Here is an 18,686-nt window from a genome sequence, read left to right as displayed (position 1 = left end):
CAAATTACTGAGGTGCATTTTGAGATCTTAAAAAATTTCTGTATAGTTACGTGTTAAAGTAAAAATAAGTACCTAAATAAATAGTTTGGTTATTAATATACAGTAACTCAAATAATACTTTTACACCAAAGATGCTAGTGATTGAAGTGATTGAAGTAAACTGGTAAACTTATGTATGGATTAACAAAAGGAACAGACAAACTTAGTATTCGGAGGATAATTCAAGAAGAATTTCAAATGCCCTGTTTTCAAGGGAGCTATCAACTAAGGGAATAGTGAGACTCAGATAGGACCAAGTGGTAGTTCCCCTTTTGAGTTCTCCCTGCATTTTATCAAAGTCTCTAATCTGGCATTTATATTAAAACCAGCTTTGTGAGTACTGGTCAGCTTTTGCATGAATCAGATTAAATGCATATGTCTTCAGGTTTATGGCATTGAGGTGTTTTTCTCCATAAATGTGAAGCATTTGATTGTAAAGAGTTTTACAGAAAAAAGAGTAGAGAATACTTTCGTGGGTCAGGAAGTTGGTCTGCCATAGTTGTGCTAGTTTGCTCTAAGAAAGAAACTGGTTTAGTTTCAGTGTGTATTCAACCTGGTTGAACTGTTAATTTATTAAAGCAGTTAAAGCATTTTCCAGAAGGTAATTTACTTTGATGTTTGATTCCAGGCAAGTTGTGGCATGGCACAGACCCTATTGTGTCGACCTTGAAGAAAGTACCTTTTCACATCTTCGTTCTTTTCTCGAGCACTACTGTGACAAAATTAACAGTGAAATTCCTCCTCTTCCTTTTCCTTCATCAAGGTACGTCCAGCATATGCATGTTACAGATTTTTATATTTGTTTTCTCTTTCCAGCAGTGGTGAATGGCTTAGTCCTGGTTAGTCTGTTCTTTAACAAACATAAAAACCTGCTCACTCAGGTGCCATTTGTTTTGAATTACTGTAGTGCCTGTGTATAACAGGAGCTTTACAGTGTCTCAAATGTAGCAGGATCTTTAGTCTGAAATGTATTTTCATTATGCAATGAATTACATGCTTTACTTCAGGGCTTTCCTTTGAAACACGTTTTTCTTTGTAGTTGAAATGTATTTAGTATTTCTGAGTTCAGTTCTTACTCCTGTAACCAGTGTCTCAAATTCTTTTTAAGAGGACTAGAAATGAATATCCAGACTCTTTGTTTTTAACCCGATTGTTGTACTCCTAAATCTTCTGAGAGAAGATTACATTTATTACTTCTTAAAAGTTGGGGTTTTTTTCCCCTCTGTGTATAATATTATTGTTTATTTCTGTATTTTGGGATGGTTTTGTCTCATAATTCATGGGACTACTAATCTAAAGTGAATGTTTGTTGCAACCATTGTCCACAAATACACTTCTCTATTCAAGTTTCAGGTTTTTTTCTTTTAAGCAGATTGGCAGTAAGTTTCTCAGAGGAGTTTCCTTAAACTCCCAGTTGGAATTTACTTGCCTTTCTGGTATGAAAAATCAAGGGAGAGTTAAAAGCTTAGTGCACAAATAAGTGGAAGGGAGTAATGCTAATAATAGGAGAGGTTAACAAGTATGTATTTCTTTTACAGGGAACATCACAATTTTCTTAAATTGTGTTTGAAGCTGCTTTCTAATCACCTTGCACTTGCACTGGCTGGAGGTGTAGCCACCAGCATTCTTGGCCGGCAGGCTGGTCCTCTTCGAAATCTCTTGTTCAGACTGATGGACTCTTCTGTCCCTGATGAAATTCAGGAAGTAAGTAATGCCTTGTTGTTTACATATGAAAATTGTACTACTGTCTTCCCTTTTTTTTCTGACTGTAGTTAGATATTTATCTGATTTTCTGAACGATTCTGACTTGCCAGTTTTACTCATTAAAGTTAAAAAATGTAGTCACCATCACTGTTTTATGATCTGAAAGCAGAGGAGAATGTTTGCATAAGAATTTCAAAAAACTGCTTTATTTTGTAACTTTTAAATTATTCTTCCTTGTAATAATGAACCTAAAATGTTATTGTTGTGGATTGAGTAACTAACTTGGTTGAGTAATTCTCTTAAGATGCACTCTTACAGGAAATAGCAACTTCTGTTGGTCTTGTTTCACTCCTTCAGCGTACCGCACGCGTTTGCATCACAGCATAAAAGATCAGTGTGCTATTGCGTGGTAGAATTCTGATATTAAATGAAATTGAGCAGATATTTGGGATATATCATTTGTGATGTACTGTGTATTTTTTAAGGATACAGGTGAGTTGATTATTCCTCCTTCTCCACTGAAGAAGTATTTTCTGCTGCTCCAATTATAGGTTGTAATTGAGACTCTATCAGTTGGGGCAACTATGCTACTTCCTCCATTGCGAGAGAGAATGGAATTGCTACATTCTCTGCTACCCCAAGGTCCTGATAGATGGGAAAGCTTATCAAAAGGACAGGTAAGGTCAACTAAAAATGTGCCGGAGAGCAGTTGTGGTTTGCTTTGGGTTTTTCTGTGAGAACATCTTGAGCTATGAGGTGAGCCTCATTTGCTGAGTGCAAGCACATTTCTGGGGAGATGCAGTGCAAACCCCGTGTAACAAAATCTGTAGGGTAGCCTGACTAAACCAGAATGGAGTGAGGCAGGGAGCACTGTTTGTTTTCTCAAGTGAAGGTCAGCTACAGAGAACTTAGGAATTCCTGTGGTACTGTACCCAGATTAGTTTAAAGATTAGCTTTTTTTGAATACTGGATTGATTTAACAAGCCTTGGTAACAGAAAATCAGCTGTTTTCTGGGATGAATACTTGTATAATGCTTTCCCTACATGGAGTTCACCCTACTTTGCAAAGATGACTGCAAGGTTCTTTTTTGTACCTTTCTCCTATGGACAGTGTAGAAAAATCCTATGTCCCCCACCTGTCTTCCCAAATAATCAGATAACCAGGACAGATTGGAGAAGGTGTTTGGTTCAGTGTCTTAACCTCATTGCCCACCATATGGACAATGTAGTTTCTGTCTCTCTTAGTCTCAGATTTTTACTAGTAATGGTCACTCTAATTCAGTATATTTTTCCATTCTCTAATAGTACAGTTCTTCAGGAAAACCTGGAGTATTTTGGTAAAGCCCTCCAGCTTATTTCTGTGTCCCATTAGAATATTTTTATTGGGTAACTATATGCCCGATAGTTTTTTCTTCTTAGCTCATTATTTTATCTTTATTAACAAAGAGTGATTTTTGTGTCTAAACATTTTTCTTCAGAGAATGCAGTTGGACATCATTCTGACAAGCTTGCAGGATCACACCCATGTAGCTTCCCTGCTTGGCTATAGCTCCCCATCTGATACCACAGAAACTTCCTCATTGTGTATCAGCTATGGAAACCTCTCTGATCAAGCATATGCTGTCCAGAGCAGTCATCCAGATACTCATCTAGCTGAAATATTAATGAAGACTCTTCTAAGAAACTTGGGATTTTATACAGTATGTATAGGCTTTATATTAATTTATTTTTTAAAATTAAATCAATTTTTGACAGTTTGAAGGGTAACTCCCCCCATCTTAAGAAAATGATGCTCATTTTATTTATTCAAAGTAGCAGTGCCACATGTATTTGTCTTTAAGTGGACTAAAGTCAGTTAAATCATCTCTTAACAGTATTAATATTGCTACTAATAATAGGTTTTAATATTGCTGTTGTGGTATTTATTGTTTAAGGTGCCTTATGTAAATGTAGCTGGTCTCAGATTATTTTATTGCTCTTGCTTTGGCTTCAGATTTTTTGGGAGATAAAATGTAACACAAGAAGTAAATTGATTGTATGTGGTGTTTGTCAGTATAATCTCAGCCACCAGGGAACAATAAGCAGACACCAGATAAATCTGTTTAATTAACTTCACTAGGGTAACTACCTTGTAGTAGAGCAGCAAGTGCAGGTCAGCTGCCTTATTAAACACAATGTGTCAGCCAGATTGGTGTTCTTAGAAAGTGTAGGGGAGCATGAGAGCAAATCACTGACTCAGCTTTTTATTCAACCAGCCAGTTAAATACAACAGCCAGAAGAAATCAGAGGTTTGGACTTCACTGACATATGTGTGGAGCTCCTCAGGGCAGGGTGGCAGTGTTTTGTTCTTCTCTCTAGACCTCCCCCAGTCAGGGAGGTAGAATTGTCTGCTTTGAATTGGCTGCTTGAAACTAGCTCTGTTTTTCCAATGGATTCCGAAGGAAGTCAAGTAGCCATCTCTGTTGTGCTTGTATTACCACCCTAGATAATGCAGGGAAGGATTCTAGTGTGTGACATCTTCTGCATCAGCCCACAATAGATCCTAAGGAAATATTACTTATTTTAACACACTGTGCTTTGGGGGCTAGGTTAGGAAGGGAGTTTTTTAATCTAGTTATCCTTGGGGAGGTGAATAAAAAAGCATTGCTGCATGTGAAAGAAACATTTTAAGGAATGTTCACCTGACAGCTACCACAGTCACTCCTGTGACATTATAAACAATTGTAGTTTCGAGTTTGATTATCCCATGATCCACTTGACATTATCCAATTACTCCAGTAATTACACGTGCACATAGTAAAGATAAAAATGCTTCTTTTTAGATGATAGCTAAGTATTATAGCACTTGAAGCGGAGTTAATTGTTATCTTTTCCCCCCTTTTGTCTTAATAGGACCAAGCCTTTGGAGAACTGGAAAAAAACAGTGATAAATTTTTACTAGGTACATCATCATCAGAAAACAGCCAACCTGCTCATCTGCATGAGCTTTTATGTTCCCTGCAGAAACAATTGCTGGCTTATTGCCACATCAACAGTGTTACTGAGGTGCGTGTCCTTATTTTTACCGTTTAGAAGAGAAAAAAATAATTCGGTCTTGGTAAGCACCAGAGCGTTGTAAGTTTCCTTTTGAAAATCTTCTGAGTATTTGAAAGCTAAAGTGATCTTAAATAGTGACCCCCTTATATATATTTACAGAATTATTCTTATGTTTGTTTCCTTCTAGAATTCCAGCAGTGTGGCACTACTTCACAAACACCTTCAGCTTTTATTGCCTCATGCTACAGATATCTATTCCCGTTCTGCAACGCTTCTTAAGGAAAGCTCTTGGAATGGTAGTGTTGGGGAAAAACTGAGAGGTAAATGTCCATGGAGAAATCAGTGATGATGGCTCTATCAGCTTGGGGCACGTTTCCTTTGCTTAGATTTGAATGAAAAGGTCCCTTAGTTTTCCGATATCTGCATAAAGTAGGCATTCCCAAATCTCCCTCCAAAGGAGGAGATGAAGTGTCTACCCAGGAATGGCATCTGGTTCATGTTTTTGATAGGACATCTTGTGTGCAGGAAAGTACAGGTTGGAGAATGTGAATTCTCCTTTTTATTCACCTTCTCTCCAGAATGTGAATGTGAACAGAATACAGAATGTGCATTATTGTTTCAGTTTCATTAGTTCTAGATTTCTCTTTTAAAAAGTACAATTGTGATTACTGAAAAGTGTGTAACTAACATAAGAGATTAATAAACAAACCTACAATTCAACCTTTATTATTTAAGACATTCTGAGATAGCTGAGGTGCAATTATTTGACTTGTTAAATTGTGCTTACATAATTCCGTAACTGTAACTAATTCAGGTTTGGTTTTTTTCTCTGCAGATGTGATTTATGTATCAGCTGCTGGCAGTATGCTCTCTCAGATTGTCAACTCACTGTTGCTGCTGCCAGTGTCAGTAGCTCGGCCTTTGCTGAGTTACCTGCTCGATCTGCTCCCACCTTTAGATCGTCTCAACAAACTCTTGCCTGCTGCAGCCCTTTTGGAAGATCAGGAATTACAGTGGCCTCTTCATGGTAAGTGTAATAACAAACATGTTTTTAATCTGAAAAATAAACAGTGGCACCTTTTGTAGTGTAATTTAGCTTTCCCTTTTAGGCTGTCTATTTTTTTAAACTATGTGTCTTGCTACATCTCCTTTTCAATTTCCTTAATGTATTAATATCCCTTTGAAATATTTTTTCTGCTCGAATTGAGTGCAATTTCCAGTTGTATAGTTTATCAGAATACAAAGAAGTGTGTATTAGACAAAGCAAGTTCTTGGGCAGAGTTTAAAAGAGCCTTTACTTCATGAACAGCTGTGCCATGAATGGTGGTGGCCTCTGCTGCTGCTGTAGTTCCAATGTTTAGCGATCTGTGTCCTAGCTGCTGTTTCTTCAGTTGAAAGATTGCTGATTGAGAGGCCAATCTTCTATTAACTGGGAAATATTAGCAAGATCTGCCATCAGTTTTGGAATTTGTAGCACCTGGGCATCGGTGACTAACCTGGCCGTGAATACTTACAGGTGGCCCTGAGCTAATCGACCCAGCGGGCGTGCCCCTGCCGCAGCCTGCCCAGTCATGGGTGTGGCTGGTGGACCTGGAGAGGACGGTGGCCCTGCTCATTGGGCGCTGCCTGGGGGGGATGCTGCAGGGCCCTCCAGTGTCCCCCGAGGAGCAGGACACGGCCTACTGGCTCAAAACCCCGCTGTTCAGCGATGGAGTGGAGATGGATATTCCTCATTTAGGTGAGTTCTTCAGTGCAAGTGGCTAATGGTTGTTGTAAATATTTGTGTTCAGGTGTGCAGTTTCTGATGATGTTTAAATAAGTCTCTGTACTTACGATTTGTCTTTCAGCATTCTATTTGTGTAGTAATACAAAAAGTTCCAAAATGGTATTTAAGTATATGATGTAGTTTATAAAGGGTCTTGGAAATGCATACAGGAGAAAAAAATCCCAGTTTCTCAGTGAAAGACTACGGACTTCACAGAGTTAAGTGGAAATGTTTTAATCTTAGATGTTCAGCATTTAACAGAGACTCCAGGGACTCAATTTTTCATAATTATTATTGGAAAATCTCTTATATTTTATTTTACTTGCAAAATGAATATTTTATTAATTAGAAACAATGCTATTAATAGCAAACTTCAGTCTTTATGATCTACCAGAATTGTTAATGACTCAGCAATGGTGTTCCAGTCATCCCTTCCTATCTGAATGGGGCACTTGCTTTTGCTTCTTTGCGCCCTGTTCCTCTTAGTTCACATCTCCTCCTCCCTCTGGTTCTGAGTAGGTTGCTTCAAGACTTATTTACAAGACAGAGTGTTTTGAAATGGGTGCAGGCAGTAGTTGCAAATGTATAGCTGTGCAGTTCAGGTAGAATTAATGATACAGATTTATGCTATTGAAGAAGAGTTGGATAATGCATCTAAATCTCCATAGGTTTTATGTAGATTGTATTTTAAGTCACTTCCTTATGTAAGATAAATTTGTGGAAGGACAATGACATGGTGGTTTTTGTTTTTTTTTTTTTAATAAGAGGAAAGTGAAAGCTGGTTTAAATGCTGTTAGATGTGTGTAATCCTCAAAATTTGCAGAGTTTAATTTCTTTGGTATTTCCCTTCTCTTAGACAAATGCATGAGCTCCTTGTTAGAAGTGGCCCTGTCTGGAAATGAGGAACAGAAGCCCTTTGATTATAAGCTGAGACCAGAGATCACAGTCTATGTTGATTTAGCCTTGGGTTGTACAAAAGAGCCAGCAAGGAGCCTCTGGATCAGTATGCAGGACTATGCTGTCAGTAAAGGTAAGGTGTTGAAGATACCTGTGTATGTTGAAAGCAAGTTAAATGCTTCAACTGCACTCTTAGCACAATCCTGCATTTTCTTTGGCAACAGTTTTTAATTCTACAACACAATAAACAATTTATTATGTTCCATGATCTTTCTTTTGCTTTTACTGTTAACTTTTGACAGTGATTTCAGTGCTTGGCAAACATGTAGCTCAGTGTTGTTTTTCCCTCTGAACTAGGAAGAAGAAACTCTTGTTTGCTTACTCAGTTGTTTTTTCTATTTTCTGAGTAGAGCAGGGTGAAACTTGCAATTAAAAAGAAAACTTAAAGGGGAGGAGATGGGGAAAGGCAAAGTAACTTACAAAATATGTTAGGAATGGAATGAAGGGGTAAGTCATCTTTTGTTTTTCAAGTCTCCGGGAGGCTGGTCTTACAGTAGTAATAGTTCTTCATGCTTATTGCCTAAAATCTGGGTTTCCTGCTCAAGCTTTCCAGGTTCCTTTTAATGAGATCCACTGAGCATTGTAGTTGTACTGTAACTGCTGTATCTGGAGGTAATTTTCTGTAGCTCTGGCCAAGCTGAGCCAGATAAAGAAAAGAGCAAATGGTATTGTGTGCCTGTTGAGAGCAACACAGGGAAATCTGTTACAGAATTCCACAGAAGTGGGAATTCCAGTAAAAAAAGTGCTGGTTATCTGTTTGCAAAATCTGAGTTGAATGGGCTAATATGTATAATTTAGGCTATGGAACTGGGTTGCTTAGAAGCTGATGTGGGTCTGCTCTGTTCAGCTGACTGAAAGTTGTATGGTCACGTTAGCATAGCATCACATGCAAAGTCATGGAACTTGCTGAGGAGCAGGTGTGTTAGACTAGACTTACGTATGGCCAGGTAAGCTTTGTCATTTCTACAGCAGTTTACAAGGATTTACAGATAATGTTTAACGGAAAAAAATATTATAAGCATATTTGTAAAGAAAGGGGACAGTAATTTTTTATTCCCCGTGGAAAATTATGGTGCTTTGTGAGGGTTTGTTTGGAAGTTCAGTTATTTTTTAGTAGAGCTATATTATTTTCATAACTTTTCTATTTAAAGTGGGAAAGTGGGGAAAAGTTATTTTGAAATTAAAAAGTCAGTTCCTTAAAAAAAAAGGGATTTAAATGGATCAAGATATTGAATACAATATTGAAAAAACAAATTTTTTTGGTTTTTGGGAACAGTAGCCAGTTTTGATGAATCCTTTCTATTTTCAGATTGGGATACTGCAACTTTAAGTAATGAATCACTCCTAGACACTGTGTCCAGATTTGTCCTTGCAGCTCTTCTGAAACATACAAGTTTACTTAGTCAAGCTTGTGGTGAGAGCAGGCAAGTAACTTAAAGCTGCTTTTAAAAGTTCAGCTTGACTTTCTGAAAGGAAGTTTAGTTGATTCTTTCTGGCTTGGATGTGATTTTTCTGTAGGTACCAGCCTGGCAAGGCCTTGGCAGAAGTTTACCGCTGTGTGTATAAAGTTCGGAGTCGCTTGCTTGCCTGCAAGAACATGGAGCTTATTCAGACCAGATCATCCTCCAGAGACAGATGGGTAAGGCTGTACATCTTGTTTCAGTTCTTCTGGCTTTACTGGCTATTACGAAAGTATTACATAATGTTAGTTTCATATATATTGCCAGTATTTTCTTCTATCCTGTTGGAAAACCTTCATGAGTTTTCAAATGAAAATGGGCAGGGTATAATTAGGAGTCCATTAGTCTGAAGCATGTGATATTAAATCAATTAAAGCAAATGATTGGTTGGCATCATTTGACTCAAGCACAGCCTTGAGCCTTGTTTTCCCTGTTCCCATCTCTAGAATGCTGGGCCATAGAAGCCCTACAGCTTAGCTGGAGATGGCTCAGCTGTGCTGAGCAGGCCACATCTTTGTCTGGCTAGCCATTCCTGAATCCAGCTGCATTATCTGGGCCTCTAATCTCTGAACCTCTCTCTTCCCCTTCCTTGCCTACCCCTTCTTTCTTCTTCCATGGCCACATTATCTTCTTAGTTCTAGCATTACTTTAAGGTGACTTGTCCTTGTCAGCCCTATATGAATGTTTGATATGAGAGCACTGGGCCTGAAAACTGGCAACTTCTGAATCACTTTATTAAGCCAGGTCAGCACTGATGATGGAAGTATTCAGAAAATTACAGGGTTGGGGCCTCCTTGGCGATACAAAGTAGTCCTTAAAGCAGATTTCTCTGATAGGATTTTTAATTGTGTTTTACAATCTATAAGCAAGATATTTTTAGTCAACAAAATTTTCATGTAACATCAGGATTAAGAGGCTTTTTAGCTGTATTGTAAAGCACTAGTGGTGCTCTTTAAAATAGTGTAGGTGTGTCTCCTACTTTTGAGTAATGTTACAAGGATGTGCATGTCTTGCCCACTTCCTTTCTTAGGGTAGGGGGTCTAACATAGCTGCAAGAGACTCAGCACTTCTGAAAGCATTGGGTGTGCGTGCAGTAAATTCTGTTATTTCCACAAATCCTCAAACTTTAATATGCAATACAGCAAATCTGATACATGCAGTAGACTTGTTGCTTCAGTTTTAATAGCATTGGGAAAATGTACCTGGTTTGCTTTTGCACAATATACGCAGGCTTACAGTTTCTAAAGACTTTGGTGCTGAAGTGTCAAAGTTTGACTGTAGTGTCTAAGTAAAGCATTACAAGGAGACATTTTTCTGCAAATAATCTGAGTCATGATTACAAAAGGAAAATTAAATTTTCCAACCTAATTATTTAAAACCTTGAATGTAAACAACTGTCTCTGTTGTCTATTTCACACAATATCAAAAGGTTTTTTTGATAGAAAATAACCTCTTATTCAATACCTGTGTCATTGTACTTTTATCTTTAATTTTGGTGAGAATTAATTTCACTTCATGTGTGTATTTTTTTTAAATCAAGATGCCAGATAACGAAGAATCTGCTGATGTGGATACTCAAGAACATTCTTTTACCCGTACAATTGATGAAGAAGCAGAAATGGAGGAGCAGGCAGAACGCGACAGGGAGGAAGGACACCCAGAACAAGAAGATGAAGAGGAGGAAAGAGAACATGAAGTTATGACAGCTGGTAGTAAGTACTTGTGTGTGTCAGTAATGCCATGTCCTTTGGCAGGACAGCGTCTTTTTCTCTCTGAGGTAAAATAGAGAAATTATTTAAAAGATTATGAAAGATTTGCCTGCATAAACATTTTGAGAGGTTTATACAATGGTGTAGTGCTTTTTATTGCTTCAGGACAGGTTTTAGATACAAAGGAATGTGAATACTAAGCAAGTTCACTGCAATTCAGGGCATCTGACATATACCAACACTCCGTATGCACTGTCTACAAGACTAATTGGTTTCATCTTGTTTTCTCTAAAGTTCTTGTCATTAGATCTCTGAGTTTTCACCACAGTATTTATATATAGAATTTTGGCTGTGTTCGTATGTGTTGTTATTTTATGTAGTAAGCTTTGAAGGGTAATGCTCTTTTGAAGTTTAGAAACAAAACTGTTGATAATAGTGGACTGATTGTGCTGGAATTCACTGCTGCCTTAGAATATCTCTGCTCTTAAAAATGTGGAGGTTTTAGTCAGAGTTTGGTATTTTTAACACTATTTGCCATATTTCCTCCTGGGCTTTCTGAACATCTTGTTTAATTCTTCAGAAGATAGCTTGAAAGAGGTGAATTTCACAAACTGTTACACTGATTGGGGCTTGAAGTCCAGCTTGATAAGGTAGTTAATCCTTCATCTTTGCAGTTTCAGTAAAGCAACAGACAGTCACACAAGGTTGGTTTTCCTCTGTTATGAGTTGAGTGTTCTCCAAGACAGCATTTGTGTTAGCCGTGGAAAATTTCTGTAGAATGCACATAGCTTAAAAAGTTAAATTGGCTGTCTTGAAATATTTTCCATAGCTGCACAATTTTTTTTTCTTTTCCAAATATTGTTCCTCTGGATACTGTTAGAATGTTTATCTTTTTCAGCGTCTGCTGTCATCACCTGTTTTGCTGACAGTTTCCCATTAGGACTCCCACATTTCTGTTTGGGACCTTACTGACCAAAATGTATGTTACCCCTTTAGTTTTATAGGTTTTGTCATTACATGGATAGCGCAGTGGGCTTTCTTGAAAGTGTGCAGTGGAGCTGAAGTTCACATTCATGAGATGATTTGTGGTTCTGGAAGATTTACATGTCACCTGCTCAGTACATGCAGTGTGTTTTGCTGCTTGATTTGCAGTTATTCTGGGCAAATGCTCAGAGTTCTCAAATTCCACCTGGTCAGGGTTTCTGGGTACAATAAAGGAAATGTACCCAGAAAGATCCAGACAGACAGTAGTGTTACATGCACAGATAAGTAGGAAGATGATGACTCTTTTACTTGTGTTCCTAAGGGATGCTGAACCTGACATGTGGAGTTCTATTCATATCAGTGAAGGAAGTATTTAGTTTTACCTTTGCCTTCCCAAAGGGGAACTGAATCTTTAAAATTAAAATGATTAAATTAAGAGAGCTTTAGTTCTTCAGACATAGATGAGAAGGTCTCTCACATACTCTTTAGAAGAATCTGGCCCTTTAGACTACAGCAGAATTAAGTAAAGTGAAGGCTAAGAATTTTGATAGGATGTTCGTTATACTGCCCAAAGCTAATAAAAACCTGAAACTGTTCCAGTATCAAATTGGAGATATACTGGTGTCTGGAATATAGATTTACAGAAGCATTATTTTATATGCATCTGCTAAAAGGCAAACATGAAATAATCTCTTTCTCTTTGATGCTATCCAAAGAGGAGTTGAGTTGCAGTAAGACACTGGAAGAGTGTTTGGTGTTCTGTCAAAGTGCATTGTCCTTCATTTTAAAATTAACGTTGTGTAAATGCTCATTTAACTTGTTTGCATGACTTCTTTTATGGCACTGTATTATTATAGTATTCTTTTACTGTTAGAAAAATATTAGTTGTTCTTTATAGTGGGGCAGTTTTTGGCCCAAGATGTAGATGAGTATTTTATTCTCTGTAGCTTTGTCTAGAAGTTAAGACTTTCTTTTTGTGTTGCATGTTACAGAAATATTTCAATGTTTCCTATCAGCCCGTGAAGTAGCTCGCAGTCGGGATCGAGATAGGATGAGCACAGGGACGGGGACTAGACTTGATGATCCACCTCCTCAGTCCCAGCAGGAACGAAGGATCAGCACTGATCTGACAGAAGGGCAGGATGTGTACACTGCTGCCTGCAACTCTGTGATCCACAGATGTGCCTTGTTGATCTTGGGAGTGAGCCCTGTCATTGAGGAGCTCCAGAAGAGAAGGGAGGATGGGCAGCTCCAGCAGCCTCCCTGTGTTGCTCCGGAGGGGATCGGGCTCATGACAAGGTGGGCTTTGCTGACTCTATAGAATGTTAACTGCTCCCTTTAGAATTGATTAAATCACCCCAGTTTTCCTCTGAGGATTCTTGCAGTTTTTTTAGAAGAAAATTTCTGCTGAGAGCAGTGTTATGCTTCTGTTGAGAATAGTGATTTTTCTTAATTTTCCTTGGCCATGCTAACTAAACCTGAAGAGTTTTAATTCTGTGTGGACCCTATTTAAGTTTCAAAGTTGGGCTTAGGAGTGTAAGTAGTTCAGATCATCAGGTGTACAGACAGCATGAGGTACTTGGAAAAATTACTCATTTTTCCTGTAATTTGTGTTTGGATTTTTTTTTCACCATATGTGTGGTTTTTTGAACTGTACCAGTGTCCTATATAGTACTGTTAAAAAAAATTGTATACGTTTAAAATGAAAGTTTCAAAGCCTACTATGACAAAAGTGTTGTTCATGATGGCTTTTTATAAATATTCCTAACAGAGCCATGGGTAAGACTTGTTGCTAGGTGTAGGATAAAAAAAAAGGTAGAATTGAATGGGAGAAGTGTTTAATTTAAATACTATAAGTACTGCATAATGCATTTTAATTTTCATAACCTGGGATATTATTGGTAAAACAGATTTATTCTAAACTTGACCTCCCTAAACTTTTATTCTAGAGATCTTTGAGTTTAAAGTAGAATATAACACAGGAATTGTGATGCCGCTAGTCTGAGTCTACTTAAGCTTGTACAGTGTACACAACCCATTTTGATATTTTAAATAAAGATACTGATGGGGAAGATATTAAGATATTAGAGAGGAAGATTACATCCATTCAGTACCCTTTTATTCTTTTTGCCTCTTTTTGGAAATCTAGTCCCTAAAGCATGGGTGGCTGCCTCTGTCATTGTCAAAGTGGCTTTCATCTCCAGCATACCAGCTTTAGGATTCATTTTATGGGTGGGTTTTTAATAAGTTCAGTGCTTTTTCACCCACTTACTCTGTCTCTGTTTCTTGTCCTCTCAGCTCAGAGTGTTTCTGTTTACTCTGTGTAATACTTAACAAGGCTCTATAGCAATCATTCATTTGAGGTTGCCATTTGTTCAGTTGACCAGTAAGGCTGTTAAGAAGTAACAAAGTTTACTAATACCCTGTATAAGCATAAATGAAGCCATCAGACCACTCTTTTCCTCTTTAATGTGGTCCTGTGATGTTCTGTGATAGTCTGCTCCCAAATAAAACTGTGGTACCTTGCTAAATTTGGCTATCAACTCTTACCTTTGTGTAATATCAGTATTTTTTTTCCTGTGTGTGTGTGCACCTGAAGCAGGAGTGAAAGTCTTACAGCAGAAAGTCGCTCAATCCATGCAAACTCAAGCTACAGACTGATGAAGTCAAGAAGCGAATCTGATTTGTCTCAGCCAGAATCAGATGAGGAAGGTTATTCACTGGTAAGTAAACCAGCATGACGTATTTAGGGATTGTCAATAGAATATTTAGATGCGAAGTACATCTGAAATACTTGTTTAGCACTCTGTTTCGGTACAGTAATTCATTATTGTTAAGAGAAAGCACTAATGGTAAAAATAATTTGAAATAATTATAGCTCTGTTAACTGTCTCACTTTTATGGGTGAGGGATGAAATTTAAGTAGTATTATGCACCACATATGATCACCTGAGAAAATGAGGCTTTTATTAATCTTTTAATCTAGAGTGGAAGACGAAATGTTGATTTGGATTTGGCAGCATCACACAGAAAGAGGGGTAAGTTCTATTGTTTACCTAGTGAATACTAACCTAATAAATGTTAATGTTTCTTAAGTTAAGCTGTGTTTGCAGTTGCATACAGTTTACAGTTACATAACAGGTGTTAAAGCTGAGCATTTAAAAATAGCATTTAAAATAATTGTTACCTACTGTGTGTTGTGTGAAGTTCTGTTGCTTTGTGGCTTGGTTATAGTATTTCCTTGGTTACAACTCTTCATTCTAGTTTCTAGAATTGTAATGCTCTTTTGAAACAAGTGAGTTTTTCTGTTAAGTGAATCAGAAACATTCATTCTGTTTTTGCTCATGTGACTTCAGGAATAAAAGATTGGGAGAGAAGTTCATATGGAATGTTCTGTTCTTGTGCTTACAACGAACTTTTACCATAAAATGTGCTTGTATCTGGAAAACTTATATTCAGAAAACACTGCTTTACTTTGCATCCCTTGAATACCACCACACCTCCAGAACCAAGCAACCACATTTTCTATTGCTCTTTGTTGCTGCCTCATTCTGGGGAATCGCAGTGAGCTCCTTAATGGAAGGTGGTGGAGGGACCAGAAAGTCCCACTTCCCTCTGGATGATGCAGAATCTCTCTGAGAATCATGACTCAGGTCTGCTGTATCTGTAAAAACCATGGGAATATGCAAACAGGAATTAGGTTGAATTATGCCTCAGTAACAGAAGCCTTGATATTTTTGGTAAGGCAAGAGTTCTAGTTTAAAAGGCTTCATCATTAAGCAGAGTACTCCAGGTTTTCATGCCTTCTAAAGTCTTTTGGAATTGTAAAGGATGCTATCAGTGGCAGGACCCATTAGATTTCAATATTTAATGTGGAAAGAAATGCCTTGTCCATGTATAATCAATTGAAACAGTTGAACAAGTAAAGGAATGCACTAGGGCTGCTGTTACTGTGACAGCAGAGGTATCATGGCATTCTCAGTGTTAGAAGATCTATCAGAAGGCCTCTGTCCACCCCCTGATCTGCCGGACATTCTTTGAAGTCAGCATTTTTAGCTTTGCCATTAATCTGACACAGAACTCTGTACTTGATATCCTCTGTGTCCTAAAAGTAACCTAGGAAATGATCTTGGATTAGATCTCAGGTGCAGTGTCTCATGAATGTGGTTCCTGGGCTGTTGCTTAGGCCGATATTGCTTTGGCCATGAGCCTCAGGAAGTGAGGAACAGTGCAAGAGTAGACTTCATCAACTTTTATTACAGCAAGAAGATTCTGTACCAGGTTTGTAACACTCAGGAGAAACGGATAAATACAGTGAATCTGTCCAGAACCTAAAAAGTTCAAATAGCTCATTTGCAAACTGAACGCTGTGGCAACATGTACAGATGCCTCTGTTTTGGTACTGGGAGACTTCCTTGGGAGCTAGTCAGCACACAGCAATGCAAGCTTGTTTGCTTGTGCTGGATGATATATATGCCAGATTTAGTTGATAACCAATACCAGAGTTGATGAATGCAGGGTGTACCTACAGGGAAACATTCCTTATACGCCTGTCAAGGTCAGGAAAAGATCTTTAAATATTTGTGTGATAAATGGATGAGCTGTTCAGCTCAGTGCTTTTTATGGTCTTTTGTCTCTTGTGACATGTCTGTTTTGTGAATCCTAGTTATCTCTTAGAACTGAAGCATGTCCCAGTGTTTGGTGAGGGTGTAACTTGCACCTTTTTTGGATTGTCCACCCCTTGTCACATGGCCAGCACAGTGCAGTGCCAGCTGTGGATGTTTGGTGAATCCCCTTCAGTTTTATCTTTATTCTTGTGGTGTGCTGTGACTAATAAAGGGGATAATGCTATGAGTTCCTATGGTCTTGCAGATGGCTATAGAAGGAAAAGCATTCTCTTTTTACTTAATGTTTAGCTACTCAGTTCAATGTTTATTCTAATTGCCTTTTTAATTTATTCTGTCTAATCAGAAAGAGAGCTGGGCTATTCCTACTTCAGCCCGAGGATTCTTTGAGTATCTTGTTCCTTGCTATTACTCAGTTATTTCTGAATTAGTAAACTTTTCCTTCCATCCCTACAGAAAAAGTCTTTTTGATTAATTTTGCAGTAAGGGATGATGAGCAGCACATTGTTGTTTTCTGCTTGTATTTAAGCCCTTTGTTTTTTTCTGTTGCTTAGATTAATTTTTTCAGTTTTCCAGATCCAGAGAGTATGCCTCCACGTGTTGTACCTGTTGTGTACAGTGCCTGTGGGATGCTGTACACCATGTTAGGTACATAGCAGTAAGGAAAGCACAGCAGTGCAGTCACAAACATAGCTACAGATCAGTGAGAGTCCTCCACTCTTGGCCTTTCATCACGTACATCTTAACTCAGTGAATTTCAGTGTGCTTCTGTGTACTGTTCTGCCTTGCTAACACAACTGGGCTACTCCAAAAAAAGCAGCAACTTAAATGAAATCCAAATGGAATTGAAATATTTTAGTGTACCTGCAGTAATGAATTCTGCCTTTGAAAACTGACAGATCGTGCTTAAGGAAGGGACTTGAACATCCAAGAATACACACATGAATGTGTACAGCAGTGCTAAAGGGGATTATTTCTTTTTTCTTTGAAGAGAATTTAGAAAGACTGTTATCTAGGCTATACTAATTCAGAACAAGAGTAAATATTTTTTCCATGTACCCTGTGCTGGTGTATTGTATTGATTGAGACTGATTGTTTTAAGTCAGAATAATATGAGGCAGAGATTTTATGCATATGTTACCTTCTGTTTCAAATGTCTGCTTTTGTCTTCTGATTCTTGCGTGGTGTAGTGTATTTACTCCTTTTTGGCCAGTTGAGCCCCAGAAAAAAGAAGAGCTTCAAGCAAGTAACTGATGGCATGTTTATTTTTTGTCTCTATAGCTTCCCTACATATTTTTTGTTTTATAAAGTGTGCATTGCAGCTGTGCCACATTCATTTAGAAAACTCATTATTATAAGCTGGCTTATAAGGACAAGTAAACTTTTTTTTTACTGTAAGCTTCAGGTTTATTCGTCTGTGCAGCTCTGTTCATGTGATTGTAGAGGCTTCTGGAAGTGCTGTGCTGCAATCAATTCTGTGTGATTGATGTTACACAGAATCAAGCTGAGCTCCAACGTAGTCATACATTTGATTCTTCTACTGATATATCATCAAGAGGAAAAAAAAAATTACTTTTAGGTCTCTGTGCCCTAATTGTTAAATGTTTGTAGTTCTGAAGTATGCTCCTTTGATTTCTGACATATTTATGTTTAAACTCTAGCCTTTCAATTGTAACCGCTATTGTTTTACATTTAATCTGTAACTCATAATCATTGTACTTTTCTCCAAATTAGAAGCAAATTTACATTGGTCTTACACTTAAACATTCTTGCATTTTGTACTAAAGCAATTAGCTAAGACCTCATCATTTCTTCAAATATGAAATAATTTAGGGTTTTATTAATACTTGGTTGGGTTTCTTTTTTACAAGGTTTGTTGCCTATCAAAACTAAATTTTCTTCTGATGTTCTGTAAATCTGTGGAAGGTCTCCTTTAGCTTATGATTTAAGACACTGGAACTGGTTTTTTTTCTTTACAAATGCTTTGATTCTGTGCTGTGGCATAGTGCAGTGTTGGGCAGGTGGAGGGGAGGAAACTGAAGTCACTGTGGGGTGCTTTGAGCTCTCCTGCTGTACAAAGGTTGGAGGGCTTATGGGGGCTTTTGAAAGAGCAGTTGTATAGGCAGCATTTTGTGGACTTGGAAATTATTTAGCTGTGCTTCCTGTGGGTAATCTGAGGCTTCATTTATCCTCTCCCTGGCCTCTGTTCACCGTGCACTTGCCAGGAAACTGCTTCCTACATGGAACTGAGTATTTTAGCACCTACTTATTCTGTTCTGTCTTATTTATCTTGTTTCTCACCTGCCACTTCCCATGTAACTTCGATTTTAAAGGAAAGCTTTAAAGCAACTATTCTAAGCAGGAATGTTAAAATTAGAGTAAGGTGATCTGTCTTTACTTTTGTTTT

At 37.9% G+C, this 18,686-nt stretch overlaps 1 protein-coding gene across 13 annotated transcripts in view; it reads left to right on the top strand.

The window, feature by feature from the left end:
- HERC1 (HECT and RLD domain containing E3 ubiquitin protein ligase family member 1) overlaps positions 1-18,686 on the top strand; it is a 101,840-nt gene that overhangs the window by 40,891 nt on the left and 42,263 nt on the right. For 10 of the 13 annotated variants that reach the window (XM_069026134.1, XM_069026136.1, XM_069026133.1 and 7 more), the window contains exons 11-25: positions 668-802; positions 1,578-1,743; positions 2,295-2,420; positions 3,222-3,443; positions 4,636-4,788; positions 4,967-5,099; positions 5,615-5,806; positions 6,296-6,517; positions 7,401-7,574; positions 8,811-8,925; positions 9,020-9,140; positions 10,502-10,673; positions 12,647-12,953; positions 14,254-14,377; positions 14,641-14,692. In XM_069026134.1, the coding sequence (XP_068882235.1) occupies positions 668-802; positions 1,578-1,743; positions 2,295-2,420; positions 3,222-3,443; positions 4,636-4,788; positions 4,967-5,099; positions 5,615-5,806; positions 6,296-6,517; positions 7,401-7,574; positions 8,811-8,925; positions 9,020-9,140; positions 10,502-10,673; positions 12,647-12,953; positions 14,254-14,377; positions 14,641-14,692 (2,414 nt within the window). The remainder of the gene's footprint in view (positions 1-667; positions 803-1,577; positions 1,744-2,294; positions 2,421-3,221; positions 3,444-4,635; positions 4,789-4,966; positions 5,100-5,614; positions 5,807-6,295; positions 6,518-7,400; positions 7,575-8,810; positions 8,926-9,019; positions 9,141-10,501; positions 10,674-12,646; positions 12,954-14,253; positions 14,378-14,640; positions 14,693-18,686) is intronic. The other 3 variants (XM_069026145.1, XM_069026137.1, XM_069026143.1) reach the window with 2 other exon arrangements.

This window comes from Aphelocoma coerulescens, chromosome 10 (assembly GCF_041296385.1).
Source record: "Aphelocoma coerulescens isolate FSJ_1873_10779 chromosome 10, UR_Acoe_1.0, whole genome shotgun sequence".
NCBI classification, from domain to species: Eukaryota; Metazoa; Chordata; class Aves; order Passeriformes; family Corvidae; genus Aphelocoma; species Aphelocoma coerulescens.
This window is presented reverse-complemented; position numbering and strand designations above follow the sequence as displayed.